Source organism: Ursus americanus, chromosome 32 (assembly GCF_024610735.1).
Source record: "Ursus americanus isolate L20-20 chromosome 32, mUrsAme1.1.p, whole genome shotgun sequence".
Classification (NCBI taxonomy): Eukaryota; Metazoa; Chordata; class Mammalia; order Carnivora; family Ursidae; genus Ursus; species Ursus americanus.
The window spans coordinates 4,287,062-4,308,430 of NC_142158.1; the positions used below are offsets into that span (position 1 = coordinate 4,287,062).

Genomic DNA, 21,369 nt, shown 5'->3' on the forward strand with positions numbered 1-21,369 from the left:
TGAGCCACACGGCGAGGCGGTGTCCCCTGCCCCGTGGCTCGTGAGGGAGTCCAGCCGGTGAGACCCACCTGTTTTAGGACAGCTCTGAGCTCTGCTGTCACAGTAAGTGACCTTGAGAAATAATAAAAACACTGTGTTTAAAGAAATCCTCACCCCCTGCCCCGATACAGCCCTTTTAAAAACCAAGGGTCTGCTGAATTACTTTACAGATCTACAAATACTAAAGCATAACCTTGGGTTCCTTTCTCTGGGCTACAGTGTGTTTGATAAGCCATGATCTGCATCAACAGGGAAACGAGGTATTTAAAAAAAATTTTATTGAAAAGTATCCATTTCAGGTGCATCAGTGAGTCAATATTTTGATACATCACGAAATGAGCCCCGTTAAGTCTAGTTGCCATTTACCAGAAAGGAGGTGTTTTGAATGGCCAAAAATTTGAAGTATCTGAATTCTTTTTAATAGACTATCATTAAGAGCAAAACGGAGTGGGAAGTAGAGAGATGGCCCGCATATCCCTAACCCACCCATGCGTCACCCACCCGCTACGGGCCTTCGGACCAGAGATGTGCGTCCGTTACAACTGATCCTACGCGGACTCACCGTTATAACCCAGGCTCCTGGTTGCATTTAAAATCCCCTTTTGTGTTGAACCCCCCGTGGGTTTGGACAAAGGTATGAGGACCCGTATCCACCGTTATATCCTACACAGAGTAGTCTCACCGCCCTGAAACTCCTCTGCTCACCGACTCCCCCTCCCTCCCAGCCCCGGCAACCCGGGGTCCCCGCAGCTCCCTCGGTGTGCCTCCTCTAGAACGGCCTGTCGCACGCGGCTTTTCACACCGGCTTCTTCCCGCGTCACGCAGCCTGTGCGTTAGGGTTCCGCCACATCTTCATGGCTTGATTTGTTTCTGAATTCTTCCTTTTTAAATGTGCTGATTTTAAAATTTGAAGAATTTTAATTGTGAGGTTTTCTAAATTATGAATTCTAATAGATGACGATAAAAATGACGAGGTTTGATCACCCCCCCCCCCCAAGCACTCGGAGCCGTCGGAGCAGCAGACTCACGAATCACTCATAGGAAAGTCTGCCTTCTAAATACCGGCCTGGAGAACAGTCTGGAAGGGTCGCCCGCAGAGCGACCTTGGGGAGACTTAGGTCCCTGAGAGGGTCTGCGTGGCACATGCACAGGCCTGGAGGCCCAGGGAAGCGGCAGACCGAGGCGGACTCGGGCCGCACCTGGAAGGCAGCACGCTGGCACGGAGCACCGGCCCCGCGCCCCTCCTGCAGGCCGGCGGAGCCCGAGGGAGAAGCCACACTTCCCCCCCTCCCGGCGGCAGGGGGCGGGGAGGGGGCCCCAAGGATGACTGCAGTGTGACCCCAGGGAGCTCGAGTCCCCTAAGGAAGCATGAGACTCTGGCTCTCACCCTGAGTACTCGGAGCACTGGTACTTGACGACAGCACCGTTCCCTTGGGAATATGGTCTGAGGTCAGGGCGCGACGTGGTGTGGCAGCGGCCCAGGCCGCCGGGGTGCTCGCCTGCTCCCAGCCCGCACTGGGCTGTGCACGAGGGCCGGGGGGAGGTTGTCCAAGACAAACCACGTCGGTAACCGGTTCTGCGTGACCCTAAGTGGACACACAGGCGGGACTGTCCCCGTTCGCGGACACATGGCCTGGCTCCCGGTCAGCCTCTCCGGACCACCACCGCCCCCCCCACGACCCGCAGGTCCCAGTGTGTTTTTTTGAGAAGGTCCTTATTTTCTGAAATCAAGGCTCTGTTCCAAATGATTTGTAGGCAAAACGAGCTTTGTTTAAAAGTCCGAAATTCATTTCAAAAGCATTTACCCAATACTTGTGCTGAAGCAGGCCCCGTACCGCCAAGCCCAGTGCGCGAGGAAGCGGTGGGTCCGCGGCTCGTGGCGCCGGCGGCCTGGGGACCTGCGGGGCCCGGGAGCACAGACACCTGAGCCGCCCGCGGTGGGGTGTGGGGGACACAGTGGCTGTTCCAGGCAGGTAACACCGCACGCTCTAGGGCCCAGACTTAAATCTGTGATGGGGGATGTGTGGGGGAAGTGGCCCCAAACGCTAGAGCTGGGAGTCGCAGATTCTGGAAGGCCCTGTGAAGAACTGAGACTCTGTGGGAAGGTTTGTCAGGAGTGTGACGCGGGCAGTTGGCGACACAAGGGAAGATGGTGTGGAACGTACTGCAGGGGTCAGGCCTGTCTGATGGGGTATCCCCGAGCGTGCCCCACGCTTGGGTCTCTGTGCCCAAGCCAGCTGTACCTGCCACACGACCAGAGCCGGTCAGCACTAAGTGTCCTGTGTGGTTCCTGAGCCATCGTGTCGGTCGAGGTACAGAAGGCTGAAGCAAGACTGGGACTCCATCCTGTGCTTTCCATCTTCTCTCCATTCCTGGGATGGCAGCAGACACTGTGCCTGGTTTATTTCAGATGTGGTGTCCAAAATGGCATTCCTGACCGTGACCCTGCACCAAGGCGGAACGACTCGGACGTACGAACTGACCCCCGACACACAGCCCTCTCTGCTCAGCACCTTCAGCGGGGACCGCCGCTTCTCTCGATTTGGTGGAGTTCTGCACTTGAGTGACCTGGATGGCGATGGCTTAGGTGGGAAAGGAACAGGGCCTCTGGCCGAGAATAGTGTCCCTTTGCTCAACAGACCGGTCCCCTAATTGGATCATGTAGCCTGTGCCCTCATAACGGACAGCTCGGTGGCCCAAGGGCCTTTAGCTCTATTTTGAGTCCGGCAAGACCAGAGCTGAGTGAGCTAGACTTCTTGAAGGCGGTAACATGAGAGCCACTCACATCAACGGTCATGGATGGATGGTCAACTAGGGAACGAAGCCTCTGCGAGGTGGGGAGATCAGGGTCGACCACATAAAGGACGCACTAACCTGACTTGGGGGAGGCTGGGGTTAGGGTGCAGTGGTGGGCAGCGGAAAGGATGACAGGAGTTGTTACTCCCTTCTGATTTCTGTTGCTCGCAGATGAAATCATCATGGCAGCCCCCCTGAGGATAACAGATGTCACCTCTGGACTGATGGGGGGAGAAGACGGCCGTGTTTACGTATATAATGGCAAACACATCACCTCTGGCGACATGACAGGCAAATGCAAATCATGGACAGCTCCGTGTCCTGAAGAAAAGGTAACATGTTCCGTACAAAATCCCATGCCACGTTGGGAAGGGAGGCTCCCTGCCGATGCCTGGTAAAATCGTGTTCTCTGCAAATCTTAGAATTTTTACCTGGACTGTTTGCGGTCAGGACACAATCACGTGCCTGTTTTTGTAGGTGCAGGTGGCCCTGCGTTCTTACAGGTCTGCAGTACTTGTCCCTGGGGCTAAAGTCTAGTTGGACATGGTGTCCCACTGGTTCTGGTCACAGCCTGCCGGCGCCTGGGCGGGAGCCCACAGCAGAGGAAAACAGGCCAGGGCCACTATAATCTCATTAAAACACCCACTCTTTTATTTCCTGTTTCACTGCTTTTATTCCTTTTCTCAGGTAGGTTTCTGTAAGTTCCCTGGGCATGAAACACCAGTTTTTTAAAATAATTTAATTGCAAAATTAAAGTTTATTGTAAAAATTGTACAAAATATAAATGGTGCAAAAGTTTTTAAAAAAAATTCAAAAATCTACCTAGAATTGCACTCTGCCGAAATAATTAACCTTTTGATGTGTATCCGTCTGGTATTTCTTCCTGACCTTAACGGCTACCACCCACTGCGCACTTACTCTGCGCCTGGCACTGTGCTAAGCACTTTACAGACCCCTCCCTCCCCGGCCACTTCTTTAACCCCCATCAAAGCTGGCGAGTTGGCACTATGCCTGATGAAGACACGGAGGATCCGAGAGGAAGGTGCTCGAGGGTCACAGTGCTTGGAAACGGAAGGGCCCTGCACCAGGAACACGCTCGTCATTACACTGCGTGCGTGTGTTTCATAACTGTGATCTACCGTAGACAAGTCTGTAACGTGATTTCGTCTCACCTGCCATTCTTCTAAGCCGGCTTCCGTTCTCCTACCGTACGTTTTCTGGCTGCCTACTGTTTTATCTGTGGATAAGCCACAGTTTATGTAAACATTACTTAAGTGAACATTTCACTGTTGTAAGGATACAAACGTTCACATATAGACACTTTTGTACATCTGTGTCCTTGAGCTGAGCTCCTGTAAGGGGAATTTCTGGTGTCAAAGGGTACCCACAAGTGTAGGCTCCTGTTGAGCGTAGAAGTGTGCGTGTGGGGCTGCAGTTAAAACCCACATGAACAGTAACCAGTCCCCTCTCACCCTTTCCTTTCAGGCCCAATACGTACTGGTTTCTCCAGAGGTAAGCACCTCCAGAAGGAATGAAAAAAAGAAAAACCCCAAACGTGCCCTTCCCTTATTTTTTAAACTGCTAAGATACGGTATGTTTTCCAGACCATTAACAGACACTGTTTTACAGGCAAGTTCGAGGTTTGGGAGCTCTGTGGTCACTGTGAGGTCAAAAGACAAGGTGAGCGTGAAGACTGCACTCCTGACGTTTAGATGCTAAGGCTGGGGTGCGATGATCTCATTCTGTGGTTCAGATATTACGTGAAACAGAGCCCCACAAAGAAGCATCCACACACGGTCCGATCCCCGAGGGCAGGGGTTGTAGACTACAGCCCGTGGGCTGCCTCGAGGTCTGTACAGTCCATGAGCTAAAAGTTTCAGTGTCCGTACTTTCCTCGGACCACAGGCACGCACTGCTGTCCCGCGAAGCCTCCCGTAGGAATACTTATCCGGGGCCTTCAGGGGAACCCGGCAAACCCTTGCCACGTCGGATCCCCACTGTTCATGTTCTCTTCCAGACTCCTGGAGTTTCTGTAGGACTCTAGGGACAGACACGTCGACACACAGTGAGCGCACACCCTTCTGGTCACTGCTTCGTGCTCTTGCGCTCTAGTGTGCCGTGCTTCCCCTCGGACAGACAGCCGCGGCGACCTCAACGCCTGCGCAGCACTGTCCACACGCACTACGTTTTATTTGGTTCACTTTCTCATAGGTGTTTATTTCTCCGTTATTTCCAATTTTCTTACTATTGTGAGCATTCTTGCATCGCTGTATTTTCATATAATTGTGCAAATGTCCCTGCTAATGCTATTCTTGGTAGATTGCGAGGTCAAAGGGTATGCACATGTTGGATTTTAATGGACACAGCACTTAAAGGGTTTACCTTCAAATATACAGCTAGACCACTGAATCCACTCATTCGTTTCCTTTAGGAAAGGATATTGCCCAGAACTGTACAGGCTCTGACACAAAGTCCCTACCTTTGTGGAAAAACACCATTTATACACATGGGAAGTAAAATAAAACGCAAATCGGGAGAGGATTAAGGGCTGAAGAGTAGCGTGAACAGTACTAACGGGGTGGCCCTGGCTCCAGCTTACTGGCGTTGGGTGACTGCCCTCTGGTGGCCCCCTGTTCAAGTGGCCTTTGCTTGAATCCATTATAGGCAAGTCTGATAAGAAAAAGGTAAGGTTATCCAGAACAAAAACCGATAGATTGTTAAATTTATGGAAGGATTCTCAAAAGGTCCGCTGACAGAATACATCACAAGCTTAGCTTACACTTAAAATTCATTTCCCGAAAGTTAGACGTTATCAAGAACCCATGAATTATACAAAAAGTATAGACCAACCATTACTTACACTAACTGAGAGGAGTGCTACAGATCATCTGAAAGTAATTTACAGTTGATTCCTTTCCGTACAACACTGCACGTTCACCTTGTCACTGTAGTTCACTGCGGAGAACATTCCGATTCTTTCACTGTCTCTACACCGACCTGGGACTGTGGTGCGAAAGCACCAAGTAAGTTCAGTTCTACTGAAAAGTGGACACGGACAGTCTGAGGAGCGTGGCCTCTCCCTGGCCTCACGTACTGAGACTGTTAGCAACGGGCACCTGAGCTGAGCTGCCCTAGTCTGCGTCTCTGAGCTCGTGGCATCTAACCAATGTCTCCATGTCTGTCACCAGAGCACAGCACGATGCCTGGACTAGGGCAGGACTTCACGGGTGTGATGAACAATACGGTTTTGTGTCCCTACAGAACCAGGTTGTCGTTGCTGCTGGAAGGAGCTCTCTGGGAGCCCGGCTCTCTGGGGCACTGCATGTCTATAGCCTCGGCCTCGATTAAAGACTTCACGACCTTTTCCTACCCTGCGTCCCCTCTCTGGGCCACGCCATCTCCAGGGTGAGCATTCTGGTGGACAAAGGGGCACGTCCAGGGGAGCCCGGGGAGATCCTGCTAGAGATGGAGCTCCTGGAGTGGAGACAGGCCTATCTGGGAATACGACCCAGTCGATGATATTCGTGTCCCCCTTCCAGCATTTCCCTCCTTGCTTCCCCTGTACTGAAACTTATTCCCAGCTTACTGTCTGGGCTCAGACCGGCTGTACAACCGCTTTCCTCTTCCACATGAATACCTAGGTCGCTGCCGGGAGAGGCCTCTCTGTGGTTAGCTCTTGGGAAAATCTGTCCGTTTCTCCTGAAAATGTCCTTTTAAAATTGGTGAAAGCACAGTATACAGGGAAAAAATGAGCAGAGAAACAGTACCGTGAAAAGGTGGTGGGTGAGGGAGAACCTCACAACTCCAGTCACCCGCCGTAAGCGAGCGGGTCCTTTCTTACAAGGATTATTGCATTTCCTGGGTTTCAGGGAGTGAAGGACAAATAACAAAACTAAAACCCCACCTCTGAGCGCCCTTGCCTGCTTTTGTAGAAGCGCCTGTTCTGACAGTTGAACCCAGTGACTCTCCACTAGTTCTTGTCCTCCCACGAGGAGCCCTTGTTGCATTCTAGCCAAGAGCTCTCTGGCCCGAGGCCACCGCAAGGGAGCGAAGCACGCTGCGGCCTCCCGGGGTCCCGGGCTGGCTGGCGCCCCTTCCTGTGCCCGTCCTGCAGAAGGGCGTACTCGGGGAAAGGACTCGAGCGCAGGTGTTAGCTTCACGCAACATGTGAGGCACTATTACAGATTCTGCAGCCATCAGGGAAGAACCTTTTCCTCCTGGCACCAAAAGCAGAGAAAGTAACTGACGTCAAGATCCCTTTTTAGCTTCTCAAAGGGCAGCACAGAGACTGGTTCAAAGAGAGGAATCCAGCTGAAGAGTCCGGTGAAATTAGAAATCGGGAAAGCTCCCCCAGTTCACACTGTGAGCATAAGGGGAGTAGAGAGGGACAACCAGGCTAGACCTAGCGGGCACCTCGGGCTGGCTCCCGGGACTGTCCTCTTTCCTATGGAGCTGTGCCAGCTGCCCAGTTCCTGGGAACAGCACAAAGCGCAGACACCATTTGGTTTCACTTGGGTAACAATGACTGGTAGCTCAACTCATATTTTTCGTTGGAGTTTATTTTTAGGGGCCAGAGTCCCTTAACTGTACTCACGGGTTCTCACGCGCCATCGCTAGAGAAGGGTCTTGGTTGACACATGATCGTCGTCTACCGAAGGATTTCCCCTTTTCTCGATGCCTAAACATACCAGAAGCAAGTTCTCGCACAGGATTTTATACGGATATTGAACCATCTCAATCCCATACTCAACAGTGCGAAGTTGCATCCCTACCACAGAATGTCAGCCTGGTGGCAAAGATGTACAAACTGGCCCGCAGCGTCCAGCGCGTTATCCCCACAGGCGGGTTACATTTTCACGCTGCTGAGTATTAACTGTAGGTCTAAGCCTGGATTCTGAAATGTTTAACAACAAAAATGGAAATACCTAGTAGGGTTTTAATCTCTCATGAACACAAATCTGAGAACTCCATGACCTTTGTTTCAAGATGTCAAACCACACGTATATATTTGTGATTCGTTTTTCTGTTACCTGTGTACGTAACAACTTCAAGATTAAAATGGTTTCATGCCTTTGAACCACAGACCTATAGAGTTGGCGTTTGGGAATGAACTCTGCTCACGCACCATCATTAGACCACCTCCACAGGTATTACTGAAGTAAAGTGTGTTAAATATTTTAACTCCAAAAATAAAGCTGTGTACAACGCTTGGAAAATGTGCCCAACAGCTTTTTATTTAGTGGTTATTTCTCACAGTCTGTTTGCTATCATCTGCCACACTTCCTTAGAGCCCTTCCGAAAACAGTCTAGTGAGGTTATAAGACTGCTTGCGCACTCACATAACCAAACACTTGTGCTCGTTTTAATTCAAAATTTAAAATCGCCTAACTTCTTGGGTGAGAAGCAGTATCCTGCTATCCGCAAAGCAGAGCAAGTTGACGTTGAAATCCTACTTGATCGAACCACCTTCAAGAACTTCATAAACCACCAGTAACTTCTCTTCTGTACCCTTAAGAGGTAGTTGCATTTCCCTTTTATTGAGGAAACATGACTCCTGAAAAAAAATTTTACCCAAGTCCACTAAGTCACACCAAAAGGAAAAAGGCCAAAATTCTATTCTGTGCCTGATCAGAGTCAAATCAATCAAGCCCTTTGGGCTTTCAGTTCTTCCCACGTCACAGTGAAGTAACATTTATAACCTATGCATAGTGATACCGGAAGGTCATGAACAGCAGCAGTGCTGAGGTGACAGAGTGTCCCATGAAATCGAAAGATCATCAAAGTCCTCACACACATTTATGACGCTAGAGAGTTAGTATATCCACACTCTGACACCCCAACGCGTGCCCCTGACCCACAGGGAGGTGCCCAGTGGGCCACTCAGTGCTGAGACCAACCCAGCCTGGGCCATCGTATCCTCCAGCTTCTAGTGGCTTCTTACAACCACACAGGGGAGTAGGGAAAACCACTTACAACTCTGTCTTCTCTCAAATCAGCTATTTATTAGAATAGCATTTTTATTCCCATCACCAAACCCCTTGGCAAATGGACTCCTAAACTTCCTCATATGACATCAGGGAACCCCAACGTTATCAGCATATTGATTTCACTACTCTTACACTTGCAGAAGAGCTGCTCTGGACACTCTGAAGTTATCTACCCTCTGGTTTTAGGAAGCCCATCTGTCAAGCTCCAAGGTGTAGGCATACACATTAACTGGGCTACACGTTCTTTTTCGGGGGGTGGGGGTGGTTGAGGGGACACCTCCATCTACTCCAAAGTCAGGGAATGACCTAAGAGCTGTACAACAGGAACAGAATGGAAATAGTTTCTTCCAACATTACTTCCAAAGGCTTCCATGATAGCCAAGCAGAGAAGAATAGTTTCAGGGGTCAGCAGAATAAAATCCTGATTAACTGGAATCCATTTAAGCTGATATTAAATCATTTCCTTTTTATTTGCCTTATATAAAAGGGGGACAAATACGAGAAAATAAGGTACGTTAAAGATTGGTTTAAAGCACAAACTTTCAGAGTTTGTTTTAATGTTAATATGTATTTTCCTGCCTTTCCAGTTACCTAAGAGTCAGGAAGTTGCCAAGACCACGATCCCCTTACTAAGAACTACTGCTACCTGATCTCGTCACTGTGGGCTTGTCAAGTTTTCAGGCTTTGCTTGGCCTGAGACGTACAAATCAGAAACTCTATACAGCAGTCTATTCTCACATCATGTCTATAAAAACATTTTAAGATTGTGGGAAATAGAATTTTGGCCTTTTACAAAGCACATATTTGCTTCTTTCCTCAATTCTGAAAATGCAGTTAAGTTCTAGCACTATGGAGTGCCACGGTATCTTTACCATCAGACATTATAATTTTAGTCATTTTTTCCAAGTCTCTGACTCTATAAAAGAACGTACTGAAAGAGTACCCGACGTTCCCCGTGACCGCCGTGAGGAGTGACGCAGGCTCTCCTGTGCTGAGGTCGCTAACGGTTGGTCAGGACACTCCTGCCCGATCCGAGTCCATCCGGCCGGAAGCTGTGCTTCAATTCCAGCCTTCTGTCTGCCGGAAGGGACTTCTTGGGTAAAGAGGCCATCTAAATAAAGCAGGAAAATTCATCATTTTAGTTTGGGTCTGTCTCAAGAGAAATGCCGAGTCAAAGGGGAGGTGCCCAGCAGAGGGAGGACTGCAAGCCCTGTGTTGGTGCCCTAAGTATTCGCTCCTGGTGTAAACTCGTAGAAAGGTAAGAAAAAGGGTAAACTTTTTATCTCCATGAGAACACTACATTTTCTACATTTCAATCTGGTAATGACGACGGCCGCAGCCGAGCTGCCAGCGCCCGTGTGAACACAGCCGTCCGGAGCGCTGTATTCTGCACGCCGCACTCAGCCGCTCGCCACGCCAGGCGCTGCCCTAGCGACCAGTGCATCCGTAGCGTGCTGCCGATCTCCCTGATAGATGCGGAAACAGCCTTAGAGAAATGCAATGACTTGCTCCAGGTCACAAAGCCTGTGGCGACCCCCGCCCAGGCGGTGTGCCTGCAGCACCGGCCCGTGACCCCGGCTACCCCGCTGCAACCCAGACCCTTCATACCACGGGAGGCAAAGGAGCTTCTAGCTGTCGTCCCAGGAATGACAGCAGACGCCTCCAGATGAGGCCACTTCCCATAAACATAATTCCTGTGATCAGCCAAAACACTCTGTGGTCCTGAAAGAGAACACAGTTCATTTCAATCACAAAAGGTCAGGTTCCTTAGCAGGAAAATTCCCGAACTATTATTGCCCCAGAGCTTAAAGAAGCCTTCTATTGTTTGTACAGCTCTTCCCTACACAAAGGACCAAAGAACAAGCGTCTATAGCACCCAGAGAATCAGAGAATAAATCAGAAAGGAAACGCGACGTAAAAGGGCTTCAATATTTAAAAATCGTCTATAAGCCAAACATAACCACTTTTACTTTGTGTTTCCTCCCAGTCTTTGTTTACACATATACAAATTTTAATAGTTAGAATCACAGAGGACACAGGACTGAATTTAAATTTTTTGCTTATAGCCACAGATCCTGAGCAGCGAGCTGAAGTGTCCTGGGTATCACAGCACCCCAGAGTATTTTAAGTTTTCAAGGAAAACACAACGGCATCTGCAGAATAGACCTAGCTACTTCATAAACAACTTGTTAGGTAACATCACAGAAAGTATGTCATAAAAGAAACTTCTGGTCTAGTAATTCTACAAAAAAATTACTAAGACACTAGACACTAAATGCATCACGAACTAAGGAAGTTTGGGAACCTGTGACTTACAGTAAACATTCTTCCTGTCATGTTCAAGCTTGTGCTATTCTGGCAGTGAAACATTCACGTGTCCATGATGGAACCACAGACCCCCCCCACCCCACCCGGGAAAGGGAACCCATCTACGGCTATGCCACTAACTGGCTGTCAACCACAGCCTGGGTAGCTCCAGAGAGGGACGCTCCGCTGCCCCAAGGTGGCGTGTCACACAAATGATCAGCTCTCACCGGTGGAAATGCACACCACATACGAAGGAGAAACCCCTCTCTTTGGAACATGAACTTAGACGTATATCAGGAAGACAAGTGCTAACACGAGTTAAATTATTTTTGGTGGACACAATTCTAGTTATACAAAAAGAGGGCCTAGTTTATCAAGTAAAAATTATGTTAAGTGAAATTTAGAACAATAGATTACTACTGTCTTTGCTGTAGACTGCTTCTATACTCCACCTATGAATAAAAATCTGAGAATGCCAAAATGTGATCCCCTAGAGAGGTAAGTTCCAACCAAGCTTGAAATCCCAAACACACACCGGAAGTGTAGGAAGATGGCGCAGCAGGAAGACCCGAAGCGCAGCTCGTCCCACAGGTACAGCTGGACAACACTCACATCAGTGTAAATAAGCCACAGAACGACCTGACGCTGGCAGAACAGACTCCACAAGTAAGTGGGAGAAGGGGCCACATCAAAGAGGGCGGGCAGGAGGAAAGAACCTGCCAGCACAGAGAAGGGAGAGAAACAGACTATCGTACTGGGCAGCCCACACGGGAAGACGACTTATCCGTAACATTTGGCTTTGAAAACTAGAGGGGCTGAGTTCTGTGAGTTTTTACAATCAGCAGGATTTAAAACCTGGAATTTTAAAAATCAGCAGGCTCAACTTTGGGAGAGTAGAGAGGGTGAGAGGAAACTGAGTCGCCACCATTAAAGAGACAACACAACTCACAGCCTGGGGAGATACAGCTTAGAAGCAACCGTTTGAAAAACACCTGGGCCATACAGCGGGAGAGTCTTTTGCTAATCTCAGGGAGTGTTCTACAGAAACAGAGATCCTGGGAGACTCCTCCGGGAACAAAGGACCTGCAGGTGCTCTCCACTGCCACCCCCCCCCCCCAAACACGCAGCTGCCTCGGGGAACCAGCCCAACACTCACTAACTTGGTTATACTGCACCCAACCTCCCAGCCCTAAGCTTCCCGTCCGCACCCTCCACCCAGGCCTGCCTCAGTCCCAGCACTGTGGGTCCCCTCCCCGAGAAGACCCACACAAACCTTGCTAACACTGAGCCTCCCACACCTGGGGGCGGGGGTTGCATCTGCCCCCTCCAAAACAGGAGCCCATCAAAAGCAGCACCCCCAGACTGGCACCGTGCACGTTGACCCTATAGGGACCAGCCGCACTCCAAAGCACCTCCTGCCCAGTGAGAGGGGAAGCCGACCATACACACTGAATGTGGCCCCAAAAGTGGGCTGAGGGCAGACAGCTGGTCAAACTGCAGGCCCTGCCCAGCCATGAAAGCTTCTCGGGGGACAGTGCAGGGGAAGCATCCTGCAATTTGGCGCTACTGCAGCTCTGGCAAACGCCTGGTCTGACCCAGCTCCAGCCCGAGGTGGCCCCAAACTGACCCAACACCACCAAAGGGAGCAAACACGGCCCGCAGGAGGCAGAAGAGCCCATGCAGACCCCCGGACTGCAGGCAAACGTGGCCTAGCCACGCGGCGGCGTGCTCACAACACCCAGAGAGAACAGCTCTGAAGCCCCGGGTTCTGGTGCACAGCGGACCTCGCACTGCAAGCACACAGGACTCTTCCTCATGAGGCCACCACCTTCGAGAGCTAGAGACACAGATGACTTTCCTAACACAGAAACAGACACCGGGAGGCCGACAAAATGAGACAAAGGAATAGGTCCCAAATGAAAGAACAGGAGAAATCCACAGCAAGAGACCCAAGTGAAATGGAGATAAGCCATGTGCCTGATGGAGAATTTAAAGTAATGACCATATACTCACTGGACTTAAAAGTGGAGGACATCAGGGAGGCCCTTAACAAGAAGGTAAGAAAAAACCACTCAGAGATGAAGAGCACAATAAATGAAATTAAAAATATACTAGATGGAACAACTAGGAGACTAGAGGAAGCAGAACAGATCAACAACCTGGAGGACAAGGTCATGGAAAGTAAAGTTGAGCAGGTGAGAGAAAAAAAAATATGCAAAACAAGAACAGACTTGGGGAACTCAGTGGCTCCATCAAGCGTAATGACACTGGCATTATAGGGATCCCAGAAGGAGAAAAGCGGGTAGCAAATCTATGTGAAGAAATAATAGCTGAAAACTTCTAGAATCTGGGAAAGGAAACAGAAATCCAGATCCAGGAGGCACAGAGAGCAGCCAACAAAAATCAACCCAGGAGGTCCACACCAAGACACACAGTAATGGGGGCGCCTGGGAGCTCAGTGAAGCGTCTGCCTTTGGCTCAGGTCATGATCCCAGGGTCCTGGGATGAAGCCCCATGTCAGGCTCCCGGCTCAGCACGGGGTCGGCTTCTCCCTCTCCTTCTGCCCGCAACCCACCCACCCCACTCATGCTCGCTCTCTCTCAAATAAATACAATCTTTAAAAAAAGACACCTACTAATTAAAATGGCAAAAAGTCGTGATAGAGGATTTCAAAAGTAGCAAAAGAAAAAAGTTAAATACAAAGGAAACCCCATAAGGCTATCAGCTAATTTCTCAGCAGAACTACAGACAAGAAGGGAGTAGCATGATAAATTCAAAGGGCTGAAAGGGAAAAATCTGCAGCCAGGAACACTCTGACCACAGGGCTGTCATTCAGAATAAGAGAGAGAAAGAGTTTCTCAGAGAAACAAATAGAAGGAATTCATCACCACTAAACCAGCCTTAGAAGAAATGTTAAAGGGACTCTTTGAGTGGAAAGGAGAGACCATAAGTGAGAGTATGAAAAGTAGGAAACACAAAAGCAGTAGAAATAAGTACACCTGTAAAAGTCAAAGCACTCACAGTAAAAGGATGTGAAGTATGACACCTAAAACACGGAGTGGGGGAGAAGTAAAGAATGGGTTCAAACTTAGGTAACCACCAGCTCAATACAGACCGCTATATGCAGAAGATGTTAAGTGGTAACCACAAACCAAAAACCAGTAACAGATATGCAAAAAATAAAAAAATAATAATAAAAAGGAATCCAAGTATAACACTACAGAAAGCCAACTAATCATGAGAGAAGAGAGCAAGGGAAGAAAAGAACACGAACTACAGCAACAACCATTAAAGAAGCAACAAAATGGCAAAAAGTACAAACCTATCAACAATTACTATGAGTGTAAATGGACCAAATGCCCCAATCAAAAAACAGAGGGTGACAGAATGGCTAACAACACAAGACCCATCTCACACGCTGCCTACAAGAGATTCATCTCAGATCCAAGGACACCTGCAGATGGAAGGTGAAAGGACAGAGAGGCATTTATCATGCACATGGGTGTGAAAGGAAAGCTAGGGTAGCAATATTTGTATTGGAAAAAACAGACTTTAAAACAAAGACTGTAACGAGACAAAGAAGGACATTAGAATAATAAAGGGGACCACCCAACAAGAAAATATAACAAGCTGGTAAGCCTTTAGTCAGACTCATCAAAAAGAAAAAAAGAGGAGACTCAAACAAAACCAGAAATGAAACAGAAAATAATAACCACCAACACAGAAATACAAAGGATTGTAAGAGAATATTATAGAAAATTACATGCCAAAAAATTGGATAACACAGAAGAAATGAGTAAGTTTCTAAAAATATATAACCTCCCAAAACTGAATCAGGAAGAAATAGGAAATTTGAACAGACCAACTATCAGCAATGATATTATATCAGTCATCAAAAAACTCCCAACAAATAAAAGTCCAGGACCAGACGGCTTCACAGGTGAATTCTACCAAACATTTAAAGAAAAATTATTTTCCATTCCCCTCAAACTATTTAAAAAAAAAAAAAAGGGGGAGAAAGGAAAACTTATAAACTCATTCTCTGAGGCCAGCATTACCCAGATACCAAAACCAGATAAAGACACTTTTACAAAAAAGAGAACTACAGGCCAACATCTCTGATGAACACAGATACAAAAATCCTCAACAAAATACTAGCACATCAGATCCAACAATACATTAAACAATCATTCACCACAATCAAGCGGGAGGTATTCATGGGCTGCCACGGCGGTTCCATATACGCAAATCAATCAACATGATACGTCACATCAATCAGAGAAAGGATAAAAACCCTATGATCACTTCAATAGATGCAGAAAAAGCATATGACAAAGTACAAAATCCATTTATGGCAAAAACCCTCCACAAAGTAGGTTTAGAGGGAATATACCTCAATATAATAAAGGCCACATATGAAAAACCCACAGCAAACATCATACTCAAGAAACAAAGCTTCTCCCTTAAGATCAGGACAAGAGAAGGATGTCCACTCTTATCACCTTTATTCAACACAACACTGGAAGTCCTCGCCACAGAAATCAGACAACAAAAAGAAATAAAGACATCTAAATTGGTAAGGAAGAAGTGAAATTTTCACTATCTGCAGATGACATGATGCTATAGATAGAAAACCCTAAAGCCGGGGCGCCTGGGGGGCACAGCGGTTAAGCGTCTGCCTTCGGCTCAGGGCGTGATCCCGGGGTCCTGGGTTTGAGCCCCACATCAGGCTCCTCTGCTGGGAGCCTGCTTCTTCCTCTCCCACTCCCCCTGCTTGTGTTCCCTCTCTCGCTGGCTGTCTCTATCTCTGTCGAATAAAATAAATAAATAAAACCTTTAAAAAAAAAAAAGAAAAAAGAAAACCCTAAAGACTACATAAAAAACTGCTAGAACTGATACATGAATTAGTAAAGTTGGAGGATACAAAATCAATGTACAGAAATCTGTTGCATTTCTATACACCAATGAAGCAGCAGCAAAAAGAGAAAAAAAATCCCATTTACAACGGCACCCCAAATAATAAGATACCTAGGAATAAACCTAACCAAAGAGGTGAAAGACCCATATTCTGAAAACAATAAACAATGATGACAGAAATTAAAGACAACACAAAGAAATGGAAAGACATTCCATGCTCATAGACTAGAGAAACAAATATTGTTAAAATGTCTCAACTACCCAAAATAATCTACACATAGAACACAATCCTTATCAAAATGCCAACAGCATTTTTCACAGAGCTAGAACAAACAATCCTAAAATTTGTATGGAACCACAAAAGATCCCAAATAGCCAAAGGAACGCTGAAAAAGAAAACCAAAGCTGGAGGCATCACAATTCTGGACTTCAAGTTATATTACAAAGCTGTAGTCATTAAGACAGTATGGTACTGGCACAAAAACACACACAGATCAATGGAACACAAAGAAAACCCAGAAATAAACCCACAATTAATTATATGGTCAGCTAATCTTCAACAAAGGAGACAAGAATATCCAAGGGAAAAATAGAGTCTCTTCAAACAAATGATTTGGGACAACTCCACAACAACATGCAAAGGAAGGAACTGGACCACTTTCTCACACCGTACACAGAAATAAATTCGAACTGGATCGAAGACCCAAGTGTGAGACCTGAAATCATAAAAATCCTAGAAGAGAACACAAGTGGTAACTTCTTTGACATCAGCCACAGCAACTTCTTTCTACATGTGCCTCCTGAGGCAGGGAAACAAAAGCAAAAATTAATTACTGGGACTACATCAAAACAAAAAAGCTTCTGCACAGCGAAAGAAACAATGAACAAAACTAAAAGGCAACCTAAAGAATGGGAGAAAATATTTGCCAATGACATATCCGATAAATGGGCTAGTATCCAAAATACATGAATATAAATCAACACCTAAACCCAAATAATGCAATTAAAAAATGAGAAGACATGGGGCGCCTGGGTGGCACAGCGGTTGAGCGTCTGCCTTCCGCTCAGGGCGTGATCCCGGCGTTCTGGGATCGAGCCCCACATCAGGCTCCTCTGCTATGAACCTGCTTCTTCCTCTCCCACTCCCCCTGCTTGTGTTCCCTCTCTCGCTGGCTGTCTCTCTGTCAAATAAATAAATAAAATCTTTTTTAAAAATAAATAAATAAATAAATGATTTTTAAAAAATGAGAAGACATGAACAGACATTTATCGAATGAAGACGTCCAGATGGCCAACAAATTCATGAAAAGATGCTCATCATCACCTACCATCAGGGAAATGCAAAACAAAACTACAATGAGGGATCACCTCACGCTGATCAAAACGGCTAAAACCACAGTACAGGAAACAACCAGTGTTGGCGAGGATGCGGAGAACAAGGAAACTTTGTGCACTCTTGGTGGGAATGCAAACTGGTGCAGCCACTGTGGAAAACAGTATGGAGGTTCCTCAAAAAGGTAAAAATAGAACTACCCTATGATCAGGAATCACACTACTAGGCATCTATCCAGAGAATACAAGCACAGTAATTCAGAGGATACAGGCACCCCTGTGTTGGTATTTATAGCAACATTATTTACGATAGCCAAGATATGGAAGCAGCCCAAACGTCCATGGACTGAGGAATGGATAAAGTGTGTGTGTGTGTGTGTGTGTGTGTGTGTGTAGACACATACAACAGAATATTATTCAGCCATAAAAAAGCATGAAATCTTGCCGTCTACAAAGCCATGGATGTAGCTGGAGGATAACGCTAAGCACAGTCAGTCAGTCAGAGAAAGACAGATACCAGATGATTTCACACATATGTGCAATTTAAGAAACCAAACAAATGAGCAAAGTGTGTTGTACACCGAAACCAACATCACGGTGTATGTTAACTGGAATTAAAATAAAAACCTAATTAAAAAAAAAATCACCATTTGGTAACCGTCATAGTAATACTTGATTCAGGCATGAATTAATTTTGGATCAACTGATGCATGTGAAAACTAGCAGGTGAAAATTTGATGAGTAACAGGATTTTTACACAGTCTCAAAGTATCTCCCTACAAGATACTTCGGTCCACAGAGAAAGAGAGTAACTTACAGCAGAGCAAGCTGGCAGACACCACCCTAACCAAATGGTCAAAGTTCCTACCACCAGTGATGGGACAGACACACCTCACGCGGCTCCTGATGGCACTAACGTGAGAACACGCTGACACATCTGGTAATGAAGAGAAGGTATGAAGGGTCGAATTACAAATCTGTACGCTTTGTGAATGTCATGGCCATGAAAGACAAGGACTGAAACACTGGTCTAGATGAAAGGAGACAGGACAACAACGTGCACCACGTGAGTCAAGATCTTCTCTGAAGTAAAGAGCACCAGCGAGACAAACGCCAAAATCCGCAGAGGGCCCACAGACCAAACCAGCACTGCTACAATGTCCGCTTCCTGAGTTTTACGTCTGCACCGTGGTTCTGGAGAAGGGCCATGTTTTTAGGAAGCGTACACTGAAATACTTAGACGTAAAGGAGCATCCCATCTGCTGCTTACTCTCCGGTGGTTTTAGGGGGAAAAGGCGGCACATAAAGATAGAACGAGACAGGGACTGTGATACAACTTCTGGGATAAGAGAATGTGGGTGAAGGCTCCATGACAATTTTTTGACTATCCTTAGAAGAGTCTGAAATTATCTTAAAATAAAAGTAAAAAAGCTTTTCCTATCCTAGATTGACCACTGTCAATACTAAGCCTGTCTACACAGGAGCAGAGACCTTGACATCTGCGGATTTGGTAAACGTGGCTGGGCTGTTCTTCAGGAAGCCTAGACATGTAATTTGTACTGATGAAGCACTGATCCCAATCTCGTTCTGTGGGAGCCAATCACCCTGTACTGAGCGAGTAGTGACCACGAACCACTCACCTCCCATTGTGACTGGGTTGCTCTGCACCTGGGACTGCATATTCTGGAACTATCAGAGAGGAATTTCTAAAAATCCTTTTCTTTTTTTTTTAAATAGGCATTAAATGAGAAAATATTTAAGTATAAAATGAAAAAAAGGATAAAAATTAGCTTGTAGAGTGTACGTACAGAAACACGATTCTTAACAAAAATGATCTGAGAATGACAGGAACTAGTATAAAGAGTTCTGTAGCCACACGCGGGGGAATCTGCAAAGGTCTTTAGAAGTTATCTTCGGAGAATTTCAAGGGTCGGTCTATGTTATGCAAGATTTTTTGGTTACTTTTGAACTTTTTAACACTTACATTTGGGCTTAAAAGACTCCTAACAGATGCCTAGCACACTTAACATAAATCCAAACTCTCAATACGTTCCACAAATTCAACACCATCTCCCACTTGTCTGCCCTTTGACCTTGTCACCTACGTCTCTCCTCCTGATTCACCCTCTCCTGCCCCCCCCGCCCCGCCCTTGCGGTTCCTTGAACAAACGCAGCCCATTCCCACTCCAGTAATTATGTGTGTGTGGTCCCCTCTGCTTAGAACTTTCCCCTCTGCTGCAGACCTTCCCACTTTCTAGTGTCACCTCCTTAGAAAGACATTCTTGACCACCCTATCTCTAAAATGCTCCCTATCTCACCTCCTGGGAACATTCTCTATCCTTTCACCTGGCTTTTTCTTTATGGCACTTACCACCTAACATATACCATGTATGTCTATTCGCTCTCTCCTCTACGATCAGGTAACCTCCGCAAGGGCAGGCCCTCACTGCTGCTTCCCCGGGGCCGAAAGCAGTGTGCAGCATACAGCAGGCACCAAAACATGTGTTTATAAGATGAATGAACGAAGATACTGCATTTACTTTTCTTTTGCATCTTATTATCAAGAGCATTAAAATGACTAACACTGACTGAGCCTCAGGAAAGACTGTCCTCAGAAGCGGCACAGAAGTGAGACAGGAGAGGTGGGCAGAAGCTGGCCAGGCAGGAGCGGTGGGAGCCGCGGCGAGCTGTGGCCAGGAGGAAGCACGCCTGTGAGGAAATACTGATCCAACACCCGCGCTGGGGACGAGGCTGGCTTCAGCGTGGAGGTGCGCGCGCACACCAGGAAAGTCCGCAGCCCAAGCAGGCCGGGTGTTTATTTCCAGGGCAATTAAAAACCACTGAATAGTTTCACAGAAGAGTAACCACCACGTGTGCTTCTTTTACAGACGACTTTTCGGAAGTGAAGAGTGGTCCTGATGAGAGATGACGTGGGTTGAACTAGGATGAAAGCTAAAGAGACAGAGAACAGACCTTCTAGATGATGAGGACACAATGGATAGATGAATGGGAAAAAAACATGTGTATAAACATACAACGCGATACTACTCAGTCATCAAAACAATGAAATCTTGCCATTTGCAACGACATGGATGGAGCTACAGAGTATTATGCTTAGAGAAGTAAGTCAGAGAAAGACAAATACCATATGATTTCACTCGTGTGGAATTTAAGAAATAAAACAGAGGAGCATAGGGAAAGGGAAGGATAAATAAGACAATCAGAGAGGGAGACAAACCACAAGAGACTCTTAATCACAGGAAACAAACTGAGGGTTGCTGGTGGGGGGGATGGGGTAACTGGGTGATGGGCATTAAGGAAAGCATGTGATGTAATGAGCATACGGTGTTATATAAGACTGATGAATCACTGAACTGTACCTTCAACTAATAATACATTATATGTTAATTAATCGAATTTAAGTAAAATAAATTTAAATTAAAAAAAAAAAGATTAACGAGGACATAGAGCCTGAATGTGCTGAATGCATATTCAGGTTATTTTCTAGAAATCCTACAGTAAGATAATTTCTGAAAACACCAGGCTGCAGTGATACGAAGAACTCCGGCAGCTTAGTGTTACACTAATGTGAGAAGGCAGCAAAACGCAGCATGCAAGTCGTGGGCTCAGATCACAACTGTGATTTTATAGCACTGTGCTCTTGAGCAAGTCACTTCAACTTCCTGAGCCGGTTTTCTCATCTACAAAGTAGGGATAACACATCCATCTTTAGAGCTGTGATCTCACCAAATAAAGCAAGCAAACTACCAATGCCTGGCACGTGAAAATTAGAAAAGGAGTCCTTCCTTAGCACGGCCTCACTGTGCGATCCTGCCTACCGCCGCCTCGTGGCACGATCCTGCGTGACCCCGCGTCACCGCAGCCTCACAGCGTGACCCTGCGGGATCACCCTCTCGTCACGTGATCCTGCGTCACCACAGCTTCAGTGTGATCCTGCAAGAGCACTGCTTGACAGCATAATACTGTTTTG

At 46.9% G+C, this 21,369-nt stretch overlaps 2 protein-coding genes across 6 annotated transcripts in view; one reads left to right on the forward strand and one right to left on the reverse strand.

The window, feature by feature from the left end:
• The window catches only part of GPLD1 (glycosylphosphatidylinositol specific phospholipase D1), a 63,137-nt gene extending 55,082 nt beyond the window's left edge, over window positions 1-8,055 (forward strand). For all 3 annotated transcript variants that reach the window (XM_087857962.1, XM_045800512.2, XM_087857963.1), the window contains 5 exons: window positions 2,450-2,626; window positions 3,007-3,167; window positions 4,321-4,347; window positions 4,465-4,515; window positions 6,097-8,055. In XM_087857962.1, coding sequence (XP_087714088.1) covers window positions 2,450-2,626; window positions 3,007-3,167; window positions 4,321-4,347; window positions 4,465-4,515; window positions 6,097-6,183 — 503 coding nt within the window. In that variant the 3' untranslated portion in view covers window positions 6,184-8,055. The remainder of the gene's footprint in view (window positions 1-2,449; window positions 2,627-3,006; window positions 3,168-4,320; window positions 4,348-4,464; window positions 4,516-6,096) is intronic.
• MRS2 (magnesium transporter MRS2) overlaps window positions 1,788-21,369 on the reverse strand; it is a 38,648-nt gene continuing 19,066 nt past the window's right edge. For 2 of the 3 annotated variants that reach the window (XM_045800513.2, XM_045800514.2), the window contains exons 10-11: window positions 10,431-10,544; window positions 9,085-9,933 (exon numbers count right to left, since the gene is read on the reverse strand). In XM_045800513.2, coding sequence (XP_045656469.1) covers window positions 9,823-9,933; window positions 10,431-10,544 — 225 coding nt within the window. In that variant the 3' untranslated portion in view covers window positions 9,085-9,822. Of the gene's footprint in view, window positions 4,876-9,084; window positions 9,934-10,430; window positions 10,545-21,369 lie in introns of those variants that run through there. The other variant, XR_006780159.2, reaches the window with a different exon arrangement.